We start from the raw sequence: 24,848 nt of genomic DNA on the forward strand, positions 1-24,848 counted from the left end.
GTCTGAAAGAACTCCCCATTTCACAAAAAGGTTGGCGTTTATCAACTGTGTGCAATGAGAAATGATGCTGTTTGAGTTGAGTACGTTTTATAAATGAGCAACAAGACGCTGATGAACCTGATCAAATGTGTTGAAGTGATGTATACAGAATATATCAGAAAAAGGGAGCTTGAGGAAACACATTGAAGAAGTTCTTCTTTTTTCATCATTAAGATAAACTTGTCAATTGTACATGCAAATATTCATGTTGTCTTTGATATTATACTTTCAGTTGTTGCCGTAGGAAGAGAGGAGATGCTGACTCAGCTGGTTTTGGGATGGACTGCCTTGCTCAGCGGCCTCCAGCCGGCCGTTTCCTCCATCACAACCAGTGAGTACAAACATACAGACCTCCAGATCACACGGCAACAGCTCACCCAGGTCAGGTGCAGCCGTAACTCGCTGCGAAATTGGTACGAAGTTGCTTCTTGAACCCGCATGGAAGCAAATCATTCATGGTGGGGAACTGCAGTCTTCTCCAACGTGCACGCCCACCTTTGACTGACGCCATGCGGGCCGACACTCGTGACCTCAGAAGCTCCTCAGACGTCTGCACGTCTCGTTCTCACTCAGTAAAGCAAAAAAATAAAAAATCTGCTTTTGGTGAACATCTGGATGGTGAGATGTAATAAAGACGGTTAAAGGGTCACAATCTTTATTTAGACCCCCCCCCCCCCCCCCCCCAAAGTCCCAGTTACTGCTCTAACTGCCTTGTTTCCAAAAAACATTGAGAGCCTCTCACACAGGCTCTTTAATGGCCACGTAACATCACTTTGTGTGCTCACACAGACCTGGACCAGAGAGAGCACTCACAGTGTAACGCTGGCTTCGCTCCTCTTGGTTAAACACAGTAATTATATGTCCTGTTTGTGGACCAGATAGGACTCCATGTGCATGGCTGACGGGTGTGAAGCAACGTCTTCACAACTAGTGTCATCAATGTTGTGGTTGCTAAGCACTCAAAACTATGTAATCTAACAGGCAGGAACTAACATGACCCAAACTTAAAGCCGTCTGTCTGTCTGTCTGTCTGTCTGTCTGTGTGCCTGTCTGTCTGTCTGCCCCTGTCCGTCTGTCTGCCTGCCTGTCTGTCTGCCTGCCTGTCTGTCCGTGTGCCTGTCTGTCTCTCTGTCTGCCTGTCTGTCTCTCTGTCTGCCTGTCTGTCCCTCTGTCTGCCTGTCTGTCCCTCTGTCTGCCTGCCTGTCTGCCTGCCTGTCTGTCTGCCTGCCTGTCTGTCCGTGTGCCTGTCTGTCTCTCTGTCTGCCTGTCTGTCCCTCTGTCTGCCTGTCTGTCCCTCTGTCTGTCTGTGTAGGACTTCTGACTAGCAGAGTCAGCAGGTGGTCAGCTCGGACATGTGAAGTCTTCATCCCTCCTCCTCCTCCTCCTCTGTTTCCTTCAGTCAAATGGAAAGCAGAGCTGATGGTGATCTCACACACACACACACACACACACACACACACACACACACACACACACACACACACACACACACAAATGTACATTGCTGTGTCAGTGGATTGTACCTCTCAGGGAGGGGTTCATGTCTGAGCACACAGTGGCTTTAAATTTGAAATGCGATAACAAACCAATTATAAAAACCTAAATGTGTCCATGACTAAAATAAAACACTCGCAGGACATAAAAGTGAATCACGCTGATTTGCCTTTGACTCTTCAGGTCGATATAACGGATGACATCACAGGACGCAGAGGGGAAAAGGTACGACAGATTTTCCCGTACGCCTTCACTGAGAACAGTTTGTCATATAAGGAATGTTTTTATTATGTTTTTTTATGAGCACACTTTAATGTTGTTTGTGTTTTAAAGGGCTGCAGAGGAACCAGAGGACCGAAGGTACAGTGTAACACACACACACACACACACACACACACATTTAACCCCTTGCTGCGTGTGCGACCGTGTGAGCATGAAGCTCTTCTCTACAACATGTTGTGTGTGATTGTGTGTATTTTAGGGCGAACCTGGTGTGACGGGTCCAGAGGGAGAAGCTGGAACACAAGGGGCCATGGGACAGGCAGGCCAAAAGGTCACAGAAAAACTGTCCATGTCCATCAACCCACCAGCCACCATACACGCACATACAGCGCTCTCACGTCTGAAAGACTGAAAGACAGCAGTCATTGGAAAAAGTCAGGATATTAATGCATATTGAAAACGGCACATTCAGCTTGAATCACGTACTAAACCCAGAATAGCACTGATATCGCTTCTTATTTCTAGCTTCCTGGAAACTGTCAAAACTGCAGGTCACGTGACCCACAAAGAAAACAAACAAACAAACAAACAAACAAACAAACGCAATGCAGAGCTTATAAGGAAACTCTCCCCTCCCTTCACATCATCACAATATGTTTCAAATGAGTAATCCCCTTTGAGTAACAAAGTCCGCCGTGTTGACCTGCTGTGACTTGACGTTTCCACAGGGGGAGAAGGGGGACCGAGGCTGGAGGGGCCTGTACGGAGACATAGGAACTCCTGGGATGATAAAGGTAACGCACATTAGGCTGGCTGCATCTCTTCTTTCATTCGGCCCGTAAAATATTTACCGCCAAACCTTCAGGTCAGCATGGTTATCCTGTGCTGTGAGAGTGTGTGTGTGTGTGTGTGTGTGTGTATTCACAGGGCAGTAAGGGGCGTAAGGGATTCAGGGTAAGTGACAGTTATGCTGCATGTCTTCTTTTTTGGTTTTATACACTTTGAACAACTCGGGCACTTATTCCTCACCTTCTGTATTAATTTCTATCCGTCAGGGTGATAAAGGGGTGAAAGGACGCGGAGGACCCAGTGGACCGATGGTGAGGAAGAAAAGTTCCTTTTTCTTTCATTTGCTGTTGCTGGAAATGTGGACAACAGTTTGTACCAATCAATGTGTGTGTCTCTTCAGGGTGAGCGTGGCATCACTGGAGTGTCAGGAGAGAAGGTAGACGACTGGCTGCCATAGTAACAACAAGTTCAAAATAAAAGACGGTGGAAAACATTGTGAATGTTGGTAAAGCTGTTTGCTGTTCTGTATTCTGCGTACTGCGTACTGCGTACTGTGTACTGTGTACTGTGTACTCTGCTGTTCCAGGGCGACCCAGGCCAGAGGAGCGACGCAGGGCGGAAGGGGGAGCAAGGACCCAGAGGAGAGCCCGGAGGCAGAGGAGCCATGGTAGGTATATACAGATACAGAAGGCTGACATGATCGATCTCACTGAGTTAGTGTTTAAATACTGTCGCCTTGTTAGAAAACGAAACGTCATTATTGTAAAAGAAGAGGAGAAAAATACTGAACAGGATTCTTGTTCAGTCCGGTCTGTCATGTGTAACTCGGTACCACTTATCATTCATGACACAGCTGGTTGTTCGAGGTTCGGATCTCAGTTCGTCTGCCTGCTAACCGGCTAATTGTCTGGCCAATCAACTGTTCAGTGACTGAATGAATCACTGTGTGCAGGCATTGAAGGGATCTCGTGGACCCTCTGGAAAGCTGGGTCACCCTGGTCCTGCAGGACTGCTCGGTCTGACCGGAGAACCTGGACTGCCTGGACAAGGTGCGTGACAGCAGGAAGTTTACAAGCTCCAGGTCTGTGCAGTGGTGTACGGAGACTGTACCCCTCCACCCCAATGTTAATTGACATGGATATAAGCATTGCTAATCAACACAGATCTGTGCATATAATTGATTGATTGATCAACATCATGAGCCCACAGTTTGGTCAAAATGACTCTTTATGTTGGTGCGGGTAAGATGTTGGATGTTGTCAGATATTGAAAGCCAGAGACCAGAACCAGCAGTTCAGGGGTCCTAATCCACTGAATATCCCTCTCCTTCGCTGGTTGGCTTTTAAAAGAATGAAACTTAGTGAGAGACTTTCTGCTAAAAGGAGAAACTCGGAACAACAGAACAGTAAATATGTTGTCATGCTGATGGTGTTGTGCAGATGAGGACTTACTGATGAATGACACCTTGTGTTGTAGTCTACATCCTACCAGGCCTGCAGGGGGACACAGGAAACCGAGGTCCTTCAGCCAAATGTGACTGTCCACGGGTTCAAAGCCCACAGCGAATGTTGGACAGAGTCCAGACGGTCAGTGTCACACACACGTCTTAATGTTTTCAGGTTGATCTTAAAACAGATCTTTACTTTCACTGAACACTGCGTTGTGGTGAATGTTATAATCAACACAAACACCTGTAGGTGTGCAGGTAAGGTGTGGAGAGACTATGACTGAACAGCTCCCTCTTGTGGAGAATCTGTGAGCTGCTCAATATGAATAAGTGAGTCTGTGACTGACACTTCCATTTTCAGAAGTTCACAGTGTAAAACAGGCTGATGTCCGACTCTCTTCCAGATCTTTATCGCAGATGGAGAGAAACAGATGAGGAGGCTGCGGGCGGAGAACGTGATGGTGCTGCGGACAGACAGGAAAGCTCTGTACATCTACACTGAGTCTCAGTGGATCAACGTACTGGTAACTACAGCCGGAGAGACATAAAACATCAGGGTGGAGCCGCCACAGAAACATGAATATACACAACATAGTGCTGTTGGTGGAGCTGTAAGAGTTGCCGTATCAAAGGATGGCAGTGTTTTCAATGTTATGAAGAAAGAAAAAAAAAAAGTGATGCACAAAAACATCCATGAGTTTAGATCAAATATATTATGTGGGAAGAATAAACAGGACTAAGAATCTGCTGCTAAATGCTAACATCAGCATGCTAACATGCTCACAATGACAGCAATAAACACAAAGTACAGCTGAGGCTGGTGGGCGTGCTGTTAGTTTTGCAGACCACCAAAGTTACTACAGATCATCCTGAGGGAGGCTTGAATGTGTGCAGCACATTTCATGGCAATCTGTCCAACAGTTGGTGAGATATTTCACTCAAAACCACAAATGTCAACCTCATGGTGGCGCTAGGAGAAAAATCAGGGGATCGCCAGAGTCATGTGGAGTCGTCGTCTAGCAGTAGTTCATGCATAGCTGCAGGTGTAGCTGTCAGAGAGACAGATGTCCATTACAATTATCCTCATTACCTATTCCTCTGTCTGTTTCCATGCTGCTTCCTGTTTGGACCAGGAGGACCCCAGACACTGACCCCACTCCAGTCAACACTGGCCCTGAAGTGCCCTTAAAACCAGCAGCTCAGACTGTGGTTACACTGGGAAGCTTCCAGGTGTGAATGTGTGTAACTTAGTGAGTGTGTGATCAGATCAAACCAAGTCTTCTTGAAATGAATTTAAATAAAGTCAAATCTATTATTACTTCATTATAATTACATATTTCAGTGAGTCTTAACTTCACTGTTTCCTCGGATATGATTTATAAATGCATGTGCTTTGTTCCAGCACGTTATTACATTTGAATAGTAGTGGAAGAAGTATTCAGATCCTTTACTTAAATAAAAGTACTAATACACTGTGAGAATACTCCAGTAAAGTAAAAGTATCAAAAGTAAAAGTACTCATTATGCAGTAAAGGTTCTCTGTCAGTGTTTTCCTATTACATACGATGTTTCTGGATCAATATTACTGCTGCATTAATGTGTATGTTGCATTTTACTGCTGTAGTTTTTTAAGGTTCTAATTTGAACTACTTTATATACGGTTATACTGTTATATACTTGTTTAATCCTCTGAGAACCACTTGTCTGACGGTCACAAAAACAGCCTGTTTTCAGTTTTGTGACGATGCATTTTCCAGCTAATCCAAGGTTGTTGTTTTTTTTTAAGTAGTTCATTCGAATTTTCTCCACCCATAAAGGAACACTTCATCCTTCAGATTATCAGAAACAGCCACGTTCAAAATCACCAAATTGACTGACTCATGTGTGCATCACTCAGTGGTCCAGGAAGTATTCAGATCCTTTCGGCCTACTAAAAGTACTAACACCACACTGTCAAAATACTGAGACTGTTATACTATTAAATATTGAGTCATTCGATTATTGTTACTCATGCATTAGTGTAAACGCTGGATTTTATTGTTGCAGTTGGTTGGCTGATGTTTCCTCCATGAATTAATGAATTGTTTGTGACACCATTCATAGTGTTTGTTTTGTCCGACAAACAGTCCAAACCTCCAAACTGTTGACAATAAAATATCAAAGCAAAATCTCCACATTTGTGAAGCTGGAACCATGAAATGTTTTTTTTTTTTTTTCATTCAAAATGAAGTGAACGATTATCAAAACAGTCGCCTATTCAATTCGGCGGTCCTTGTATATACTGTTGTGTGCTTTATTTATACTCATAAGCTCTGTGTATGCAACAATCTCAATGTGTCAAGTAACTCAAGCTGTCAGAAAGTAAAAAGTACTGTATTTCCCTCTGAGATGTAACAGAGTTATAAGAAGAAAGTACCTCACATTTCTACTTCAGCACAGTAGCCTACTTTAGTAAATGTACTTAGTTGCGGGCATCACTTGGTGCATTGAGGGACTGATGGATGACAGTTATTCATCTCAAACTGTCCGGCAGAAATATTGATTGTGATCAATCATGGACCACAGACACCTCATCCAGATGTTTGTTATTGATATGAATGATGCAGGTCAACGGGTGACGAGTGGCATCAGTGAGACTTTAGAGTCTTTAATTACAGTACAGTGTTGACTTCCTCAAATGAAAGGCCAAATCACAGCAGACACGCATCCAGACAGAGCTGCCAGCAGGCGGCGATCTTGACCCATGCAGATGAAACACACGAGCAAGTCTGCGGCTCATCCCTCCGCCATGACGCTCTGCACCCGGGTGCCACAGGTGTGCAGTCGCCGGTGTTTCGGTTTGTTTACGGCGACTTTCAGCCGAATGGGTCAGTGTAGGTAGTTACGGCAGCTGTTGAAAACGGTAAAGAGATTTTTTTTTTTTTTGTTGTGGTTTTTCGTCAAAACGTCTTGTTTGAGGAAACGCGTCACCGGCAACAGGTAGGCTGCTACTTAACTTAAAGGTAAGACACTTTAGCGAGAACTTCCAACAGTCCCCAGTTTCCCGGGCTTTGTTCTTTGGGTTTTTGCCAGTTGGTTGTGGATTTAGAGTGCGGACGGTGAAGTTTAGTACAGCGTTTATCAAGTTGCTTTTTGTCATTTGTTCCTCAGCCAATCAGTTTTTTTTTGCCGGTTGCCGAATATTTTTTCGGCTGTTTTCGGCTTTTTGTAGAGGTTTGGGTTAAAGATTTCGTCAAGCTAACGTTAGCATGTCAGGGCTCTGTTGGACGTAAGAACTTTTAACGCACAATTTTTTCCCCCTGCCTCATTTGCGTCAAGTCCCCGCGAAATCTGCCTCTGATTGGCTAGTGCTCGGTTTAGGGTGGGGTTAACCAATCAGAGGCAAGGTTGGGGCGGGACTTGTCGCAAAGGGGTGTGGTTGACTGACGAAGTCAAGTACATTTCCTCAAGTACCTTGCTGCCGTTTTGACATACTGTACTTGCGCTTGAGTATTTTCGTGTCATGCTACTTTATACTTATAACCTACTCCACTAGGCCTACATTTATCCGTTAGTGTTAAAAACAGAAATATCTATAAGTTAACATTATAACACTTTGAAATGAGCCATTCTGCATGATCAGTACTTTTACTTTTGATACTTTTAAGTCAGTGTTGCTGGTAATACTTTTGTATTTTTCCATCACTATATTTCTATTTTGAGCTAAGCAAAGGATCCGAGTACTTCTTCCACCCCTGGGTCCTGGAGATCTGTTCTGCTGGAAGTCCGATTTGTTCTCATTACCAGCTTTAATTATAATTCTCACACAAGTAGTGTGTTTTTTTGTCCTCTATGACAGTTAACTGAGTGTCTTCGGGTTTCTGACTGTAGTTTTTTATTTTTCACCAAAGGTCCTCACATTTGAGAAGCTGGAACCAGAGACTGTTTGATGTATCTGCTTGATAAATTAATGAATGATAAATTCATTTTTTTTTGTTGATTGACTTGTTGGTTATTTGTTTCAGCATAATTTGTAGTCTCTCCTCTCACTTACCCTTTCAGTGTAGGATCATTAGCATCCCAGTCTCTACCTGTTACCTTTTAGCACTTGTCTCTTGTTGGTTTGGCTCCTTCCATCTGTTTGTAGCTTGAAGCTGTTGCAATCTTTGGTCCACGTTAGTTTGCGGTCTTTCTGGTCCACTTGGTTGGCGTACCGTCTTTCTTTCTGTTAGCACAGGAAGGGCAAGACTTGCCGATGTGTTTTGGCATTTAGTAGTGTGACCTGTTGTTATTGGCAGATCTTGGGACAGTTTTGTTTTTGACACAAAAAAGGTGACGTCCATCTTTGTTGTGAGCAACGGTTTTAACTACTTGAAAGCCAAGAACACCATACACTCAAGTTCCCTTGTTGAAAGCATGACCTCACCAATTTAATTTGAAGGCAGTAATAGTTTCATATTCACCGAGAGTGGAGCATGTTGACTAATGTGACGGTTTAGGTTTAATGTGATTTTTAGTATGATGTCAGGAGCAGGGCAGTCAGACTGCATGCGTCATCAGTTCACATACAGTCTGGTGCCAAACCTCCCTGAAAACTCCTCCTTCACACTTTTCAGTCCCCAAATATCCAAATTACAAGTGTGGAAAAACTCTAGAATCTGCACTTTTGACTCATTTTTCTCATTTATTTTAAATGCAACAGCAGATTTGACACCAATAACAGCCATGTGCTCTGCTGGGTGTCCTCAAACAAGAACATTTCAAGACATTGATCAGTTTTAAACTGCATGTTGTTCTTGAAATACACCATGATGTAGGCCTAGTGATTATTCTCCTGCAGGGCAGTGGGCATAGGAAGTACTTCTCTTTCGGGTGAATTCTCCCCCCCAACAACATCACGAAACAGACAGATTTGATGTAATTGAAATCATTTTTGTAACCATAATTATACATTCAAATTAAATAAGAATACTTCAACAACAGGAACAATTGCACATTAAAAATCCAAACTGGGGGCAGTAATATCACAATTTTTGGCATCTGTGCTGTTGCACTGGTGGTGAATTGTCATGCAGATCATTTTAATCTAGTGCTGGGATGAAAACAGGAAGTTAGGAACAGACCTAAATTCAGCTGCACTTAATAATTATGTAACTACGTCCAGAAAATGTATTTAGAAAGTCTTCAGCTAATCTGGACACAGTTGTTTTCTTTAAAATAGCAGACCATGTTTCTGTAACTATAAGCAGTAGACTAGCTGATGACTTCACTGACTGGCTATCTTATCTGATGTGGCTGCCCAACCGAAAGATACTATTGTGACTATCTAACGGACTAATAAACAACATTTTGTTCAAACATGTTGCTAGAAACCAGAATCATACTGGTCTGAAATGATGTACTGACTTGCTGTCCCAAAGGGTGTTTCCATTAGGCATCCGTCTCTAAGTGCCACTGCTTTTAGAGTGCTTGCAACTGCCTCCTGGCACCAGACTGCTATTTATTTATTTATTTATTTATATAGCTCTTCCTTTTTTGTGGGGGAATCTCCACGCACTTTAACTTTACAGTTAACCCTTTAACACTGAGTGTGTCGTTGGCGAAAACGTTTGCGCAAGCGCACTTTGGATTACCATAATTACGTCACGGTTTGCGCTATCGGAAAAATTCCAACGGTTTCTGAAAGCTAAGACGTTGCGCTTTAAAGCCAATATGGTGTCATTACGGTAATTTCACTCGCGCCTCTCAGTCAAAATAAGCAAAAAAGTCCAGGCGGACATGTTGAGGCTTAGGTTTTAACCCTTTAAAACCTAAACCTGGCTGTAAAGCGCAACGTCTCAGCTTTCAGAAACCGTTGGAATTTTTCCAATAGCGCAAACCGTGACGTAATTATGGTAATCCAAAGTGCGCTTGCGCAAATGTGTCTCCTACGACACACTCGGTGTTAAAGGGTTAATGTCAGAAAGTAGTGGAAAAATCTGCATCACAATCTCCCAGGGCCCAAGTCGACATATTTAAAATGATCATTTTGTCTGAACAACAGTCCCAAGACCCAAATGTTTTTAGTTCACTGTCATAGATCACTAAGGAAACCAGCAAATGTTAATATTTGAGATGCTGCAACCAGTGAACGTTTGACACCTGAGGCCTCTGGACATGAGCACTGCTGTCGCTAGAGTAAAAATGTTCAAATTGTGCATGCGGTGGCCGTCGGTGTTGGTTAACATTTGGGCCTTGACCTGTTCATGACAAATTAAGTAGACCGTTGTCTGAGCCCATCACTCTCACCCATGTTAGCTGCTGCTTGTTGTCCCACATCAGCTCCTCCCAGGTGCCCAAATTTAGATTTTCTGACAAAGATGGCAGTGAGTGAATGTTAAATCTAAACTCCTGGTTTCAAAATGTCAGAGAGCTAATGTTTGACATCACGTCGGTTACAGTCCAGGGATTCTGTGGGATATGATGTTGTCACACACCTTTGAGCAGTTTGAGCGTTTTGTTTTTCAGGCACTTGTTCCCGGGGCGTCCCTTGGGCTTCTCTGATCATTTAAGATCCTAAGTGGGACACACACCTTTTAATAACTACCTAGCAAAGTGATCGACCAGTCGTTAAGATGACAAACAAGTGACTGATTTATTAAAGAGCAAATTGATGATTACCTTCTTTCAGACAGAGTTCACTGTACCTGCTTGGTCTACTGGATATCAAACAATTACCTAACTGACTGACTGACTAATAAATGAACAGAATAGAGTCTGTTTAAACAAGGTGGTAATCAAGTCTGTCACCAAAATGTGTCCAAATTAGGTTGTTGTTGTTGTTGTTGTTGACTGACTTACAAAGGCTGAGCTCAGATTGAGTCTATGTGGGACAGTCCTGATAATGCAGAACTGATTAATATTAACACATTTAAATCTGAATGGGTTATTTGGACAGCTGAGATGAAGGATGGCCCCCCAGACATCTAACTTTACAGAGGGGAGGGAAGGGAAGACGTGAGAACAACTGGTATATAGTTCCCTTTGGTGTAATAACATTAAAATTTGATTTCAAAACTAGTTAATCTGAGCACAGCCTTACTGGCTGATCCTCTATCTGACTTAAAAGAAGTATTTGTTCAATCAGTGTGCATTTAAGTATTTATTAAGTCTTTTCCCCTGGGAGTCACCAACCAATCAGCCATGAAGCTCTAAATCTAAAGAAATATGATTTGATGAAATTATCCAAATATCAACTCCATGGAAAACTAGCTGTATGCTAGTTTGACAAACCAGATCAAAACCTTGACATATTTTGGACCCATGTCCAGTCAAACTCATTCTTCTTAAAAACTTAAAATAATTATAATAATAACAATATCTTTCCAGTATTAAATAATCTTATATAAAAACACACACAAAAAAAGTTTGAAATAAATGGCAATGCCCCCCCCCCCCCCCCCAGTTCACAACATACATTTCTGTACACATCATCCCACTTTCGCATCTCTTGTTTCTTCCATTAGTCGCTCCTTCCCTTCATCAGTAACGTTACTTCCATTGCCACGGCTCCATGCAGTACCAGTTATTTTGCAGCAAATTGTCTCTGTTGCTGTCGTCGTTCAAGTCTTGTCTTTTGTATATTTCAATGCAAAGCTGCACAGACATTGTGAAAAAAGCTTGATAGGTGATTTTTTTTTTTCTGGCTTGCTTGTATACAGATATATATATATACATATATATATTTTTACTCATGTCATTGGATTAAACATGTATTGGTAATGATAGTAATAATGAGGATGATAGTAATAATGAGGATAATAGGAACAATCATAATCTGAGATTAAGAGTAGGAAAGACGGCTTGCTACTTGCTCGGAATCCAAGGGTGGATGGTTTAGGATGAGGAAAGACGGACAAGTCAAGACAGACATTGATTATTTCCTCTCTGCAGGAACGATGAGACCTAAATAGTCAGTTCAGTTCTTTAGGCTCCACCCAGAGTCCTTGCTCCCTACCAGTCACTGGTCAGTTTGGTGCTTTGGTCCCGTTTTGGTGGAGCGGGAGGTGGGCCTCGCCGCAGCGTTGCATAGCCTGAGATGTTGGCATGTTTGGTGGAGTGGGAGTGTGTGTGGTGGCGAGACAAAGTTTGGGAGTGTCCTCGGACTCCCTGCTGCTGATGCTGCTGCAGGAGCTCTGGGGGAGGAGGGGGGAGGAGTGCCATGTCGTCCATGGTACCCACAGGCTCCATTTTAGAGGAGGGGATGAGGTGGGAAGAGGTGAGAGAGCCATGGCGAGACACCGACTTCCTCTTAAGGGTGCGGTTGAGGTCTTCTAGGAAGAGAGGCTTTAGTGCCAGGGAGCTCGGCCCCGGTGATTTTGGGGAGGTTGGGGGAATAGGAGAGGAGGAAGAAGAATAAGAGGACAGGGAGGGAGGTGGGGTCTGAGACAGGGGAGGCGGTGAGAGGGGCATTGAAGGTGTATTGTCGTACTGGATGGTGTTGCTAGTCCGCCGGTTCAGTGTTGGAGGAGGGACTGACCCCTTTTTCAGTGAGCCTTGTTTCCATGACGACGACGACAAGGAGGTGGTTGCCAACTGTTGAGGGGGCTGCATCTGAGGCTGGGGGTTCACCACGGCGACCTTTGGGGGGTGATGGAACTCTGATGGGTGGGGAGGAGGAGGGAAAAGCTCAGAGTCACTGGGGGGAGGCGGGAAGTAGTCAGGTGATGAGTCGAGGTGAGGAGGCTGGGAGGCGGGAGGTGGGGGAGGAGGAGATGGGAACTCAGAGGACTGATGGTGCTGGCCCGTTTGCAGCCCCTGGAGCGCCAACGGGAGGTTCGCCAAGTTCAGCTTCCCCGGCTTAGGGAGCGGAGCAGGAAGCGCAGAGGAATCTTTTGAAGGAGACCCAGTCACTGACGAGGAGCTGGACGAGGTACCTGTTTGAGGAGATTGGCCAAATTTGTTCACCAGGCTCTCCACCTTCTTTGGCCTCTCATCCTGGGTCTCGCCTGATGAGCTGCACCTGATGGAGGAGGCTCTCTGTGGGGCGGGTGGAGGCCCTCGCTTGGTGGATCCTGTGGACGAGGTGGAAGGTGACTTCTTTATGGGGGAGCATGTCTTGGAGGAGGACGAAGAGGGGGGAGGAGGGAAATCTCCTAGGGAGCTGTCAGGAGGAGGTGGGGGGAACTCTGGGGACTGCGGAGCCACAACGCCTCCTGGCTGCCACTTTGGTTTGGCCTTGACAGCTGGAGGAGACTGAGGAGCAGTGAACTTAGATCCTTCCATGGAGTTGGAGGCAGGTAGAGAGGAAGGGGCAGCGTTTCCTGGGAACTGATTGACAATCTGTTTGACCAAAGAGGAGGTAGCAGCAGCGATGGAGACGGAAGAAGAGGAGGAAGAGGGAGAGAGGGCAAGGTTTTTGGAGGAGAGGCTGTGCTGCTTTGGCAGAGTGGGAGGTGGCTGATTTGGGGAATGTCCTGTTGAGAAACTTTGCTGTTTTTTAACTGGCCCGTGGCTGCTGTGGGGCTGTGTTGGTGACACAGGTGAGAGGGCAATTGGAAGGGAAGAAGGGCCCGAGGGTTTGCGAGCAGTTTGTGGGGGAAAACCACCAGTGAAGGTTTTGGGAGGAGCAGGGGGGGGCGCATTTGGGGACAGAGGCCGAAGAACTTGCAGGGAGGTAGGAGGAGAAAGCTCAGGTGGAGGAAGAGGAGGAGAATTATCCTCAGCCAGTGATGAGCCAAAGTCGTACACCATGTTGGGAAACTTCTGTGACAGGAACTGCTGCAGCCCACTGTTGGAGAGTTGAGTGCAGGAGTTGGGTATGGCATCTAGGGGGGGAGGCGGAGGCAACCCATTGGCCTCCAGGCTTTCCGGTGGAGGAGGCGGTAGATAGGAGGGCTCCTGCAGGTCCTCCTCCAGAGGGGGTGGCGGTGGGAGAGCGGAGGGGCTTGGTGGACCAAATTTCAGTGCGGCCATGGCCGAGCCAGGAGCCGGCGCTGTGGGTGGAGGAGGAGGGGGAGGAGATGGTGGTTGTGGAGGGGAGGTGCTGTAAGCGGCTGGGAGGGTATTGTAGTTGGATTTGGTAGACTGGATGGGAAGGGCAGGTCCTGCCGGCTGTGTCCTGGATTGGTTCTGGCTCTGCAGGCGAGCCAGCGTGCTGTACTTAATGTATGAGGAGGTAGGAGCTGACTGATGGCCCACACTTGCGATGGGGGGAGGCGGAGGTGGAGGAGGCGAGGGCGGTGACGGGGAGGAATCCTCAGACTGGACGAGGCCATCGGTGTAGCTGCTCCGGGAGGGTGGAGTCTGAGAGAGAGGGAGGGGCTGGGGGGAGAGGGAAGGTATCTGGACAGGGATGGGCCTACTGATAGGGTCGATCCTCATCATCTGGAGAGAAGAAGGAGAGAGGAGCAAGAGGGAAAGAAGGGAGGATGGGGAGGAACCATGAGGTGAAGAGAGAGCATGGAGGTAGGGAGGTAGGAGGAGAGGCAGGTGAAGATACACAAGAGAAAGGGGTGAGGAGGAGGAAGAGAGACAAATTTACAACAAGTAACAAACAACTCGACTACTATCGTGTTTCTGAAACCAAACAATCAAAGACAAGATGCAAGAAATCAAACAGCAAACCAGTGCAGTCTGAGAACACACAGCTATTGAAAAAGGGTCAACTGCAATCAAAACTTGAAAAACTCTGCTATGCTATAATACTCACCTCGAGGACTGACTTGGTTTATTAGAGTTTTGTCAGTTTTTCTGCTGCTAGGAAAGTGAAGGATGTACTATGGATCGAAGGTCAGTTTATCTATCCGTCCATTTTCTTGACTGTTTAACACTTTAAATGTTGTCAAACATCAAATCATCACATTTCCATGTCCTCAGACAATTAAAGCAGACCATTGTGACGTTGCGTTCCTCTGACACACCGGTGTTGGGTGGATCTTAGGACAACTGCATCATACATCTGTTTTAGCTGCAGTTTAGCTGCGGTCCACTCTGGTCCAGTATAGCAAGCAGCTGCATTTGGAACCCCTGCAAGTTCTGGTTTAGTTGGACCCGTTCTAAACCGCAGCAATGATGCTAAGTGACGGCGCAACAGCTCCTATCTGATGGCCTTTTAGTGGTGTTGAACGGCTATAATCTGGTTCCAAACTGGGTCAAATAGGTTGTTAACTGGATCTAAAATACGAAAAAAAAGAGCTCCAATGGTGTCAGTCTGGTTGCAAATGTGTCCAACTAGCTGTAGGTTAAACACTGTCAATTTTTGTTTTATTATTTGTTGGTTAGGACATTCCATCACACCACGAGGTTAGAACAAATCAACCGTTTAGCTGCAGCCATTTAAAAACAGGGATGCAGTTCACCAGACAACTTGCATTCATACATATACAAAGTCAGGTTCAAAACTTGACATACATGTATCCATTGTGTTAAAACAAACAACCACAAATCTTAGTTCATCCTGATTTAAGGTACGTTACCAGTAGCTGTAAATATCCTCCATAAGTAAAGAGCAACACCAGTCAAGTGTTTCGCAGCTTGTTAACTATTTGCCGGCAAATGTGCAGATCATCATGTACTATGTATGTGACGGATAGTCACATATTAAACCTATTTTAACTTCTGTGCACTGGCTTCCTGTTAATTCGCCCTACATGGCCAGGCTTCCCAGTATATCATGGACCTTCTGCTCGCCCACACCAAGATGTGAGCCCTTAGAAAACCCAGGGTAGAGGACCTAAGTGTACCTTGGACACGTTTTAAGACTCGGGGAGATTGTGTTTTCCAGTTGGCAGCCACTAAGCTTTGGAGTAGTCCGTCTATTCAGAGAGGCATTTAGGTAGCATGTGGTATTTTATGTTTTAACTTGTGTCTTATGTCTGTTTCCCCGTGTAGCTGATATTTTATATTTTATATTTTTAACGCTACACCCACAAGTGTGATTTAACTATACCTGCCAGTGAAAGTAGTGCGATAAGACGCAAAGTTGTTCAAACCCACTTCCACTTCAAAGCACCACCACAAACAGCTTAGTGTTTCAAAGGCTGCAGCCAAACTGTTAACATGCCTGTTACATCACTTCCTGTCTAACCTCCACTCCCTCCTCCTCCTCCTGCACATAGAGGAACTGGCAAACGTCCCTTCACCTTTGACCGCTGGCAGGGAAGCAGAGGGGAATTATGGGAAATGTAGTCCACAAGTAAACAGGCCAATGACAGGAAAGGATAGGACAGAGTGTGTTTGTGTGTTTTCACACCTCTCCTTGCGTTCCTCTCCTCCAGGCATCGGAGAAGATGGAGCTGACGACACTCTGGGAGCGCGTGTGGCCTGATGATGTCATCTCTGATACGCCACTGTCTGATTGGCTGGAGTGGTTGGACTGGGACTCTGAGTGTGGACACACAAGCAGAAATAAGTTCTGTTTAACTTTTACTACTGATAATGATGCTTCTATTTGATTTATAAATGGATTTTTATTAATGTTGATTAATTACTGTGGTTCATGTTTGCTGTTTTTGTATAATGTGTAGAAAATCACACATTTGGCCCTTGAACTCGCCAGAGAATTGTCTCTATTAACCAAAGCAGACAGACAGACCTGGAAGGCTGGAGGAGCTGGATCCTGACTTGATGGAGGAAGAAGACAGGGAGGACCAATCGTAGGCTGCCTCCGTCCTCCTCATTGCCTCCTGGAAGTTGATGTACAGCTGCTTCCCATACTGATAGACAGGCAGACATACAACAGATATTGGCAGATATACAACTACACGAAAAACTACATGACAACAAACATCAACTGCATTGACGCAATCCAATTCTACTATCCAAGTACTATTAGGATTTAATAGCACTGCATGTTCACCACACTAAACATAGTGCAGCATGGAGGCTGTTAGTGTGTGAATAACACTGTTCCCTAAGGATCAGATGTTAGCATAGCATTAGCAGCAACATGTTCTGTTATACGACAGGACGAGTGTTTACCTTGGCGATGCGAATACTGTTGATCCACTGTTGGAGGGTTCTGACATCATCACAACAGAGGTACTTGATGTACTGAGACTTCTTCTGGATCTGAGGGTGCTACACACACACACACACACTCTGTATTACTCTACAGGATACTGTACTAGTTGTGTTATTACTTCTATTTTTGAAATTACTACTGGTACTAGTACTACAACTCCTGTCACTATTGAAGCTACAAACACTCTATAGTTAGTATTTCTAATGTATTTCTAATGTAAATCAAACCACTGCAGTATTAATACATTAAACTCAAATATTATTGTTCTAACTTTTTCCCCCTAATACTTTTTATATTTCACCAACTACAAAAAAAGATTATTGTTCTTTCTATTCTTGTAGTATCTGTCTTTTCTTTGAAATAGAGGTGTCACTACTCTGTCACACCGCTAGGTGGCATTGCAAGACTACTTATATTGTATTCATTTATCCCAAAACTCCTCCCTCCAGTGTGTACGTATATGTATGTCACTGTGGGAGTGTACCTTCAGCACCATGCAGTAGTCTGTAGGAGCCTTGTACTTGCTCTTGTAGTCCTGGCCATGGTAGACATTAACGTGATCCAACTGGAGAAAACACACCAGGTCTCTGGATGCCTACACAAACACAAACACACACATTGAATTTCAAGTATCTTCTTCAGTTTTTACAATCGAGCATCATCTTCACTGCCCTCTCAGATTCTTTTCATCACACACACCTTGGCCTTTCCCTTGGGAACATAGTAGATGCCAGAAGCCCTCAGCAGAAAGTAGCGTTTCTTCCACGACTTCTTCCCGTCCTCTTTCAGCCACAACACTCCCTCCATCTCGGGGACGGACACCGAGCTGCCGCCGAAACACTCCTGACACACGCACACACGCACACACACAAACAAACAAACAAACAAACAAACAGCAGATACTTGTTCAATTTCAGTCTACACCAGTTCAACTAAAGATTGAATTGTTCACAGCATAGTGAAGAATTATTCACCATTGTGACGGGTTTGATTTCCACTGATTTTCTCACCTTCATACCAATATCATAATTTCTTCATGGCTATTAAGCAAAATGCAGAGTGGCAGAACAATACTAAAACAGCAGTCAGTGGTTTGCAACAACACTGCTGGCGAGCAGAGCCGCAGTGGCTTAAAAGTTTGGTCATTGGTCAATCTGGACCGTAGTCCTCAAGATACCTTATATTGTGGCACTAGACAAAAGTTCAGGGGTCACCAGAATTATGATTAATGATTAAATAGGACTAGAAACTAAAAAGTAAAACTTGGATTCAGTCACAGAAGTGTCAGACTCACCATCAGCCTGTCCACACAGTTTGGCTGTGGAGCGCCATGTCAGGTGAACATGATAGCAGGTTAAATGTTGTTTGTAAGGATCAGACAGAAGACATTATGTAACAGAATTAAATGGACATTCCAGTATCTCTATAATTGGTATGCTTGCTCAATGTGAAAGTGTATCATGTCAGACTGCCTTGGATTATGTTATTATTTTTGGATTATCAACACTGGTTGACTGTGAGATGGAAACTTTCCAGATGGTTTCTGGGTGATGTTGCATTTGAGGAAGCAGCTGTGTGCAAGAGGTGAAAACAAACAAACAAACAAACAAACTAACTAACTAACCTCTAACAGAGCCTCTTTGTTTCTTTCAGCCATCTCACATGTCTCCTTCCGCCCCAACAAATAGTTCTGCAGCAGACAGGGAGCAGGTATGAGACAGAGTAGCAACAGCAAAAACATCTGTATAGTATTAATTATACAAGTTGCCTCGAGGTAAAGCCTCCCATGTGTTTGTGTGTGTGTTTGCATCTCACCTGCGGGTTTTTGAACAAAGTGTACTTCTCGATGCGTTCGGTGAACATCAGGCGGTTCTGGCTGTCTCTGGTCCAGTTCAGCAGGTTCTCCACCAGGTTCTCATGATCCTCGAAAATCCGCTCTGCACAGAGTGAATTCCTTATGTCAGTTCATTTCAGTTACATCAGGTGAACCAGGATCATCTACGTAAATAAAATACGCCTGTTATTATTATTAAACTGGAACATGGTCATCTGGTTCTGTGCCGCACAGCAGAGCCACGTATGCAGAAATAAATAAATGCACAATTTAGTATTTATTATATTTATTATTATTCTGTTTTGAGTATTAACATCACTGGCAGGACTCTGAAACTGAAGTAATAAGCCGACAGGTAACCGACTGTATGTGCCTGTCTGAGTCAGGTTGCTGTCACATTCATCTGCAGAGTGTCTTGGCATGAAAATAGTCAAATATAAAGGTTTGTGCACAAAACTCAAACTGCTTAAATCCATCCATTTAGTTCTCATTTTAAAGTAGTAGTACTACTATGTGAGTCTCCTGTACAATTTAGCAATAAGGTAGTTAAGTTGTGTCCATCATATAAAATATGTCAGCTTTTGTTTCTGAGAAATAACATTTATTTTTTCTCTTATTTTGGTCTGTCGTGCAGCACTAAATACTACAGTACAGTTGCTGAATCCATTTAAAATCTGAAAGTGAACTGAACTTCAAACAGGTCTGCAAGGTTCAGCCTCTAACTTACAGAATTTAAGGCTGATTCGATGTCTCCTACTGCAATGCTTTCTGGGATTTGTAAGCACATATTCCAATTTGTTTGGGGATGGGAACATTGTAAAATTAAGAAGACTGTTACTGTAGGGACCTTCCCCGCTCATAACCCTACTCTCCTCACTGTCTACAGAGGCTACATGGCTAATGGCAATCTGCTGCCCTCATTCCCTCTCCTGTCTCACACCCCAGCTGCCTCTCAGATGTTTTCCTCTGAGGACTGAAATGGACAAAACCATGTAAGCTGTGACCCACATTGAATTTGAGGACTACTGTGTTGACCTCACTAATAAAAAGTGCCACAGGACCTGTGTAAGTTAAATGTGGTTTCACTGTGACGGAGCTCATTCTGAAATATGGACTTCAGCTTTTATATATGCGTTTACTAACAATCCAAAGTGGCACAACATTTTTAACGGATAACTAACCTGCTACTATACACTAGTTTATGTCTTATAATCATTATGTCCAGCAACAGCACATTAACACAGATGTCACAATAATACTATGGCTAGGATTATGGCAGTGTGGTAGTAATTATAAACTCTATTATATGTATATATTCTAACTATATTATATGATCTTGGAATTTGTAAACGGCAGAAAATAATTTGATGATTTGCTGATAACCGATTATGTTGATTATGTTTGTTAGTTTGCACCTGTACAGCTGACAATGTCAATACTGTCGAGCTTTATTACTGGGTATTTTATATGAAGTAATAATATCTACAGTAATAATGTAGCTCTAATTTATAAAATTTATAATTTATGTTAATTACAGTATGTCATAATTTCTCACCTATTACATACATCAGTCTGAAAGATACTTATAATAACGATTATAATACTGATCCAGTCTGTCTTCTACTGCAGGGTAGTAGGAAGACATAAACATGCTTAATAACTCAGTAATCATGGGGAACTAAACGCCTTAGTTCTTTCATTTGGGCATGCAATGGAAACTAACACTTATAACAGATAACAGTAAAATTAATACTAACGCTAGTACTATTATAACAGCAAACACTGCTGTTTCTACTACTACTACTACTACTACTAATAATATTAAAAAGAATTGTTCTTCTTCTCATTATGATCATAATTATTATGTGACACTGTTATTTCCTGTAGGGTAAATAGTCAGAGGTCAGAGGTCATGATCTAACAGGAAGTCAGTCTCTTGCCAAAGGGCACTCAGCAGGGTGCTGGTGGTGCTGGTGTGTGTTTGTGTGTATGCAGGGGTGGGGGTGCTGTCAAGCACCTCCCCCCCCTCTTCTGCAGCGACACCACTTATTCCCTTAATTAACACGGGGCAATTTAAATCTTCCTAAGGCCAAATCCAAAGGTTTTAGAAACATGCGTGGAGAAGATTTAAAAGGACGAGAGGTTTAGGTTTGGCCGAACGTGGCAGAACGAGCTACACTTTACCTTCTCTCTCTCTCTCTCTCTCTCTCTCTCTCTCTCTCTCTCTCTCTCTCTCTCTCTCTCTCTCTCTCTCTCTCTCTCTCTCTCTCTCTCTCTCTCTCTCTCTCTCTCTCTCTCTCTCTCTCTCTCTCTCTCTCTCTCTCTCTCTCTCTCTCTCTCTCATAACGATGCTGACTGGCTGTTCAGCAAAAGCCCTCAAGATGTAGGTTAGATCACATGCATCACTGCACCGGACCTACATAAAGACTGTGTGTGTGTGTGTGTGTTTGTCAAAGAGTGTTAAGTGGAGTTGAAGCTCGTAGTACAGTGTGCTGGCAAACACACATCTCACCCCCCCAAGGGAGGTGTGTGTGTGTGTGTGTGCTCACATCTTTGTGGCTGAATATCTATGCTGTCTGATAGTCACCGCTGGGCACAATGTTACTGACTACAAATATACTCAGTAATGCCGTTCCCTCAACACACACACACACCTGGAAATCTGGAATAGGTGCACTACTACTAATTTGTCAAACTAGTAATGAACTAAATCAGGTTGCATCACTCAGAAGGCTTTACTGTAGCCACTAGAAATGACTTAAATCTGTTGCTGCAAAACATATTTAGCAATGTCAAAACATAAAGCTAGCAAATCCAATTACACCATCTAACAGACATTAATTATGAATGGAATCAGCTGAAATATGCTGTCTGTTTCACTCACTCTGGGCCAGTGATATAAACCTCTAGGCATTACTAGTTCGTGCAGCGTAAAACACTTTGAGCTGCTGCAACTGCTTACTGAGATCCAGCAGAAACTGTATGAGCGTTTCAGTAGTTAATCTGTGTGTGTGTGTGTGTGTGCGTGCGTGCGTGCGTGCGTGCGCACTCACCCATCTGCAACTCGTTGATGGTTTCCACCAGTGACCAGTCTGGACTGTAACCACAGTGAGATTTCTCCAGTAAACTGTCCAAAACCTGAAGAACAGAACAGAGACAGTGTATAACGCTGCACAAACAGCACTACTGCTGCTAATGACATCATCACTGCTACTGTTAGCATGATGTTACTGTTACTACTACCGCCACAGCTAATGACACGGCTACTAGTACTACTACCACTTACATAACTACTATTAATACTGCTACTAATACTAATAATAATACTTGAATTAATAATACAAGTGCGATTAATAATAAATGAATAAGTACTGATACTTTTACTGCTGGTTCTACTACTGATACTACAGTACAGCCATGAGAAATGTTAAAACAAATGATGAATACTACTGATCTCACAAATGTTACTAATATTACTATTATTAATATTATTTTATTAATTATCATTACTGACACAGCTGCCACGTCTACTGTAACAGCCACTGCTTTCCAAACTAACTGCTTCAGCTACGTCACTGTGACTTCATCCCTACTACGAGTGTAAGTCAGAGTCCTACCTGTCTGACGGTCTGTCTCTCGTCCACCATCATGGTCTTTGAGCTCTCGTCTGACAAATGAACACGAATCACCAACTATGAAGAGAGAAGATGAGAATTATTGTTAATAATTGTCAAGTTATGACACCTCTATGTCCAATGTCTTCATTCTGGTTGTTGAAGTCGTCGTTAGGTCACCTTTATTATTACGTATTCTCTTACAGTAATCCAGTTCTGAGGTTGAAAAGACCACCTTGTCGCTACAAGGCTTCGCAGAGTTTAGAGCGTTAAATAATTGAACTACATTACTTTTACATATTCAGAAAGAAACAAACTCCAGATTGCTCCTCAGAGGATGAACACTTTTCTCTCACTGCCGTAGCCGCGGTTGTGTTGAACTAGTTTTCTGACAGAACAGCTTGTACAGTAAGGAAGTAACTAATAATGCACAATGAGGAGTCCCAGTACAGCAAAGTGAAGGCAGAGAGCAGTATTACTTTTTATTTATACACACACACCAAAACATACAGTGAACTTACAGACTAGCTAGAGGTTTCAGCTGTAGCGATATAATATGGTACAGTAACATGGCATGAAGCTAAGTATCGTTTCTATGGTTACGTGCGGTTTAAAATGCCCAAACACATTTGACCATTGATATTAAAGGTATGTTTGTGTGTTGGTTTGGTAACTTCCTGTGTTTTTGATTATGGATACACTGTATATATTTATACATCTACAGAGACAGATAGATGATTGTGCCTTTTAATACTGATAATGCACTCACTTCAAAGTGATGTTTTCAATTAATTGATGTTTTATCCAGTATGTGTACGTTGCACACATTATCACATCAGATGTTGCTTTTATAAACAAAAACAAGACCTATTCGTAGTTGTGTATGCATCGTTTATACTTTTGGCACCCACCAGCCAATCAAATGAAAGTATTTCTCAGGTCCATTGTAGCGGTGGGGGGGGGGGGGGGGGGGTCGACACAGCATAATATCGTGATATTTTGCGAGAGAGAGAGAGAGAGAGAGAGAGAGAGGCGGTGTATTAACATCCACTGTCACTTTTTTGGAGCTTTGTGTAGCATCAACATACAGGCGATTAGACTTAACAGACGCAGACAGGTAGCTTGAGTTCTGTCTCTGTGTGTAATAAATCCAGGTTGTTAATCCAGTCTCTCTCTCTCTCACTCTCTCTCTCACTCTCTCTCTCTGTGTCTGTCTGTCTGTCTGTCTCTCTCTGAGGGATTGGGATTTAACATGCATTGGTCATTATGTTGAGTGCTCTGTGTGTGTGTGTGTGTGTGTTGACCACAGCTGTCATTGACCAGAGCTTTCAATGTGGAGTAACACTGACCTGACCCAGAAAACTGAGTCCGCTGGACACACACAAACAGGCACATGCACACAGTCACACACACACACACACACTGTATTTCTTTCTTCAGTGTGTGAAGCAGACTCACCTTTTTAACCTGGGCCTCCTTGATCTTCTCCAGGGCAACTCGGATATTGTCTGCCTTCAGCTTGGCAGCCTGCTCCTCCTGCACACACACATTGACGACGCCAACAGAGATGATACACCGGTCAGTCAATACAAACCAGTAGCATTGACAAGACACATTCCTGCAACTCTCGCTCTCTCTCAATCCGTATTAAGGACACACATGCTCATTGAAACTCACTCCTGTCCTGTCACCTACCTGATTCCTCCAGCAGGAATTCATTGTTTATTTGCAGTAGATTTCCCTCAAACAACAACAACACTTCTGTGTCTGCTTAGCATCAACACAAAACTACAAAATCTGGTGTTTAAAAAAGAAAATACAAGTCCAGAAAATCCCAGTTTTATCGACAGAGTTTGGACAAAGTGTTAGTGTATTCCCAGTTGGTCGTGCGCCATTCGTCCTAATGCATTACTCCCGTTTCATTAGGCTTCTTCCAGATGGAGATTTATGGTGCTGATAGTTTCCTGACAGAGTGAAGGAAGAGCTAAGACAAGCTGATTATTCCCCAAAAACAGCCGCCCAAGGTTAGTCCCAACAAGACAGCGGTGCACTTCCCAAGGAGCCCAAACTGTGAGGAATCATCTGTTGGCAGCGCAAAACCTGCTTCTCCTCCTCCTCCTCTTCATAATCATCCTCTCTGTATTATTGTGACCGCAGGGGAATGAGATCGGATTAAAGCTCGGACGCTACATGTTAGTAGATAGTTATTGTCTCTCTGAAGGAGGATAATCCAAATTTCTCAAACACACACACATACACACACACAATCAAACTGGAAGCAACGCCAGTGTTTCTCTGACACTGCAGCCGACAAACTAGAGGACGGATGGAGATGTGACAAAGTGGAAAAAGTCCAGTCTGTTTGTCCTCTGACAACTCAGCAGCGAGATGCTCCGATCTCTTTCAGTTGGACTCGGCACAAACACG

At 43.7% G+C, this 24,848-nt stretch overlaps 2 protein-coding genes across 2 annotated transcripts in view; one reads left to right on the top strand and one right to left on the bottom strand.

Moving 5' to 3' along the window:
* Positions 1–294: 294 nt before the first annotated feature.
* LOC139291948 (acetylcholinesterase collagenic tail peptide-like) lies at positions 295–4,539 on the top strand. Its single transcript, XM_070914025.1, has 13 exons — positions 295–370; positions 1,352–1,461; positions 1,717–1,758; positions 1,867–1,893; positions 2,015–2,086; positions 2,484–2,549; positions 2,683–2,709; positions 2,811–2,855; positions 2,945–2,980; positions 3,131–3,211; positions 3,497–3,593; positions 4,021–4,130; positions 4,396–4,539. The coding sequence occupies exons 1-13, from the start codon at positions 295–297 to the stop codon at positions 4,537–4,539; spliced, it is 933 nt and encodes a 310-aa protein (XP_070770126.1).
* A 6,052-nt stretch (positions 4,540–10,591) lies between these two features.
* The window catches only part of LOC139292336 (ras-associated and pleckstrin homology domains-containing protein 1-like), a 32,648-nt gene continuing 18,391 nt past the window's right edge, over positions 10,592–24,848 (bottom strand). The window contains exons 8-18 of the mRNA XM_070914654.1: positions 23,880–23,957; positions 22,425–22,499; positions 21,861–21,945; positions 18,789–18,910; positions 18,598–18,663; positions 17,673–17,816; positions 17,458–17,568; positions 16,931–17,029; positions 16,545–16,665; positions 16,203–16,333; positions 10,592–14,335 (exon numbers count right to left, since the gene is read on the bottom strand). Coding sequence (XP_070770755.1) covers positions 11,963–14,335; positions 16,203–16,333; positions 16,545–16,665; positions 16,931–17,029; positions 17,458–17,568; positions 17,673–17,816; positions 18,598–18,663; positions 18,789–18,910; positions 21,861–21,945; positions 22,425–22,499; positions 23,880–23,957 — 3,405 coding nt within the window. The 3' untranslated portion in view covers positions 10,592–11,962. The remainder of the gene's footprint in view (positions 14,336–16,202; positions 16,334–16,544; positions 16,666–16,930; positions 17,030–17,457; positions 17,569–17,672; positions 17,817–18,597; positions 18,664–18,788; positions 18,911–21,860; positions 21,946–22,424; positions 22,500–23,879; positions 23,958–24,848) is intronic.

The sequence above is a fragment of the Enoplosus armatus genome, chromosome 11, assembly GCF_043641665.1.
Source record: "Enoplosus armatus isolate fEnoArm2 chromosome 11, fEnoArm2.hap1, whole genome shotgun sequence".
Taxonomy (NCBI): domain Eukaryota; kingdom Metazoa; phylum Chordata; class Actinopteri; order Centrarchiformes; family Enoplosidae; genus Enoplosus; species Enoplosus armatus.

Bases quoted from the DNA above. Each gene is read 5' to 3' on its own strand.
- LOC139291948 (XM_070914025.1), top strand. From the start codon at position 295: ATGCTGACTCAGCTGGTTTTGGGATGGACTGCCTTGCTCAGCGGCCTC. The intron at 2,087-2,483 runs GTCACAGAAAAA...ACGTTTCCACAG, and splicing joins TGGGACAGGCAGGCCAAAAG to GGGGAGAAGGGGGACCGAGG. The intron at 2,710-2,810 runs GTAAGTGACAGT...TCTATCCGTCAG, and splicing joins AGGGGCGTAAGGGATTCAGG to GGTGATAAAGGGGTGAAAGG.